General features: G+C 38.3%; 1 protein-coding gene across 1 annotated transcript; it reads right to left on the reverse strand.

The window, feature by feature from the left end:
- Positions 1 to 412: 412 nt before the first annotated feature.
- LOC308233351 (olfactory receptor 52P1-like) lies at positions 413 to 1,366 on the reverse strand (the record flags this gene model as incomplete). Its single annotated transcript, XM_080640276.1, has 1 exon — positions 413 to 1,366. The coding sequence occupies one exon, from the start codon at positions 1,364 to 1,366 to the stop codon at positions 413 to 415; it is 954 nt and encodes a 317-aa protein (XP_080496402.1).
- Positions 1,367 to 2,601: the final 1,235 nt, after the last annotated feature.

Consider the following 2,601-nt stretch of genomic DNA (forward strand, 5'->3'; position numbering starts at 1 on the left):
AATCATTATTACTTGAGAACTTTTAATCATAGCATGGAACAAATAAAAATGAAAAAACACACCAGTTTGTATAAAATGCATTGTCCAGTGTATTGAGAAGCTTTAAATTGTGACAATAATTAGCCTAGTCATTCCACATTTCAGGATATTAAAATGTTATCATAAATATAGAATAGGAAATAATATCAATAATAAATGACAATTGTTGTTAACAGTTATTAAAAGCTTCCAGGAAAGAGGCCTTCCTTTATTTCTAAAAGAAAGAAAATATAAATACGCAGCATCAAATATCTCTGATGAAAGACACAGTTGAATGGAGAAATAGCATGTTGGGGACAAGGTTGCAAGTATTGTTAATGCACTAGAACCCCATGAAACAGATTCTACAAACATGAGTTTACATATATATATTTCACTTTTTAGAAATTTTCTTGTTTGGGAAGAAGAGACCCATCACTCGGTCACGAATTTGCTTGGTCTTGACACCATATACCAAGGGATTGACTGTAGGGGGTACCAGAAGGTATAAACTTGCAAAAATTATGTGGACGCTTGGAGATACCTTCCTGCCAATGCGGTGAGTTAGGAAGCTAAATAGTGCAGGTGTGTAGAAGGCAAGAATAGTGCAGACATGGGCAGCACAGGTGCCCAGTGCTTTAGAGCGGGCATTCTGGGAAGACAGCTGAAAGACAGCCTGGAGGATTTTGATATAGGATGTGGCTATGAGCCCTAGGTCCAATACCATCACTGAAAGGGCCACTGAGATTCCATATGCTCTGTTAATGAGAGTGTTGGCACTGGCCAACTTCACCACAGCCATGTGCTCACAATAGGTATGATTGATGACATTTTTGGTATAATATGGTAGCCTCTTAATGAGAAGAAGGCAGGGAAAAGCCATAAGGGTAGCTCGGGTCATGCTACCCAGACCCATTTTAATGACCATGGTTGTTGTCAGGATGGTTGTATAACGCAGTGGGATGCAAATAGCTACATACCGGTCAAAGGCCATGGCAAGTAGGAGGGCTGAATCAATTATGCAAAATGTGTGAATGAAGTACATTTGTGCTAGGCAGATATTAAAGTCAATCCCATGAGCTTCCAACCAGAAGATACCAAGCATCTTGGGGGCTACAGAAAAGGCAATAGCCATGTCATTCATTGCCAGCATGCAAAGGAAGAAGTACATAGGCTGGTGGAGGCTAGGCTCTAGTTTGATGGTGAGAATGATTATGCTGTTCCCCAGCAGAGCCAGGACAAGCAGGAGGCAGACAGGGATGCCAATCCAGCAGTGAAAGGCTTGCAAACCAGGAATACCAACCAGGAAGAAAGAAAAGATGTAGGAATGTGTAGAATTGTCTGTCATGTTAAACCTCAGTAAGTTGCATGCTCACATACTCAGTTACCAATTAAATCTCCAGTGGAATAAAGCAGAGTAACAGAGTGATTCTTCTATGGCCCAGCAAGTAGAAAATCCAGACACAGGATTTCATAGCCTACCTGGAGGGCTGACTCCTCCTAAATCTCTGTCAGTAATCAGGTATACCACTTAGCCATTCTAAGTTTCAGCATCTTCACCTGCAAATAAGAAGACTGAGTTCACGTCTTTCAGATAATTTTTCCAAAGTTTTGGAATTGTATTCAATTCTACTCTGTAGTTTTTATTTCGATTAGAGGGTCAGTTAGCAATATAAGAGCCTCATTATTGTGTGAAAGTCAACATGGATTCTGTGATATAAACAGTTTTAGAGAAAAAAAAAGTTGTCTTTTCAAAGAAATTGATACCAAGTGTGCATACATATACATAAACACATACACAATAAGTTACAGGTGTTTCAAAAATAATAATACTTATTCATAGTGTGCATACCAAAATAATTAGCAATTTAGAATAAGATCTTCTAACCCTAAAATATAGAACGAACTGATAAAAATTAAAGGCAATCAATGACCTATCATTAATTAAACACAAATTTGTCCCTATTTTCAATGAATTTCTTAAGAAGACCTGAAGATGTAGAGCATAACACAATCATATTAACAGAAAAAAATGGAATATATTCTTTCTTCATGCTCTCAAATGATTTAAAGTTGCTGCAAATAAGCACAATAGTTGTTAATAAGCCCAGTCTATTTTCTGCAAAGCCCTGACTCCCAGCTGCAGACATCACTCCTTCTGTTTCTAGCATCTTCTCTAACAATAGTGAAGGACAAAGCAAGTGCAATTCAGCCCTACTGGTCTATGCATCAGGAGTAGTTCCTTATGACTCTTGTTCTGACCCTGTCCTTTTGTTTTGTTAACTGACCCTATTGTTCCTCCTAGCATCCAGGTTCTTCCTAGCATCATAATTCTGGCATATGCACTGCACTCTTCTTAACATGCCTTTAAACTTATAATTGCTCCCAGCGTCTCAATTTATGGTCCTGAACACCACTGATGTGAAAACTCAAGATATATTGATAAATAATCCTTAATGGCAATGATTTCTTGTGTAGACATCTAAATCTAAATAATTTGTGTGTGTTTGTGGGGGGAGGGGATGGGGGGAGGTGGAATAGTCAGCTTATAGTATCCACATTCTACTATCAATCAAACTGGTG

The sequence above is a fragment of the Plecotus auritus genome (genome assembly GCF_963455305.1).
Source record: "Plecotus auritus genome assembly, chromosome: 9".
In the NCBI taxonomy this organism is placed as follows: domain Eukaryota; kingdom Metazoa; phylum Chordata; class Mammalia; order Chiroptera; family Vespertilionidae; genus Plecotus; species Plecotus auritus.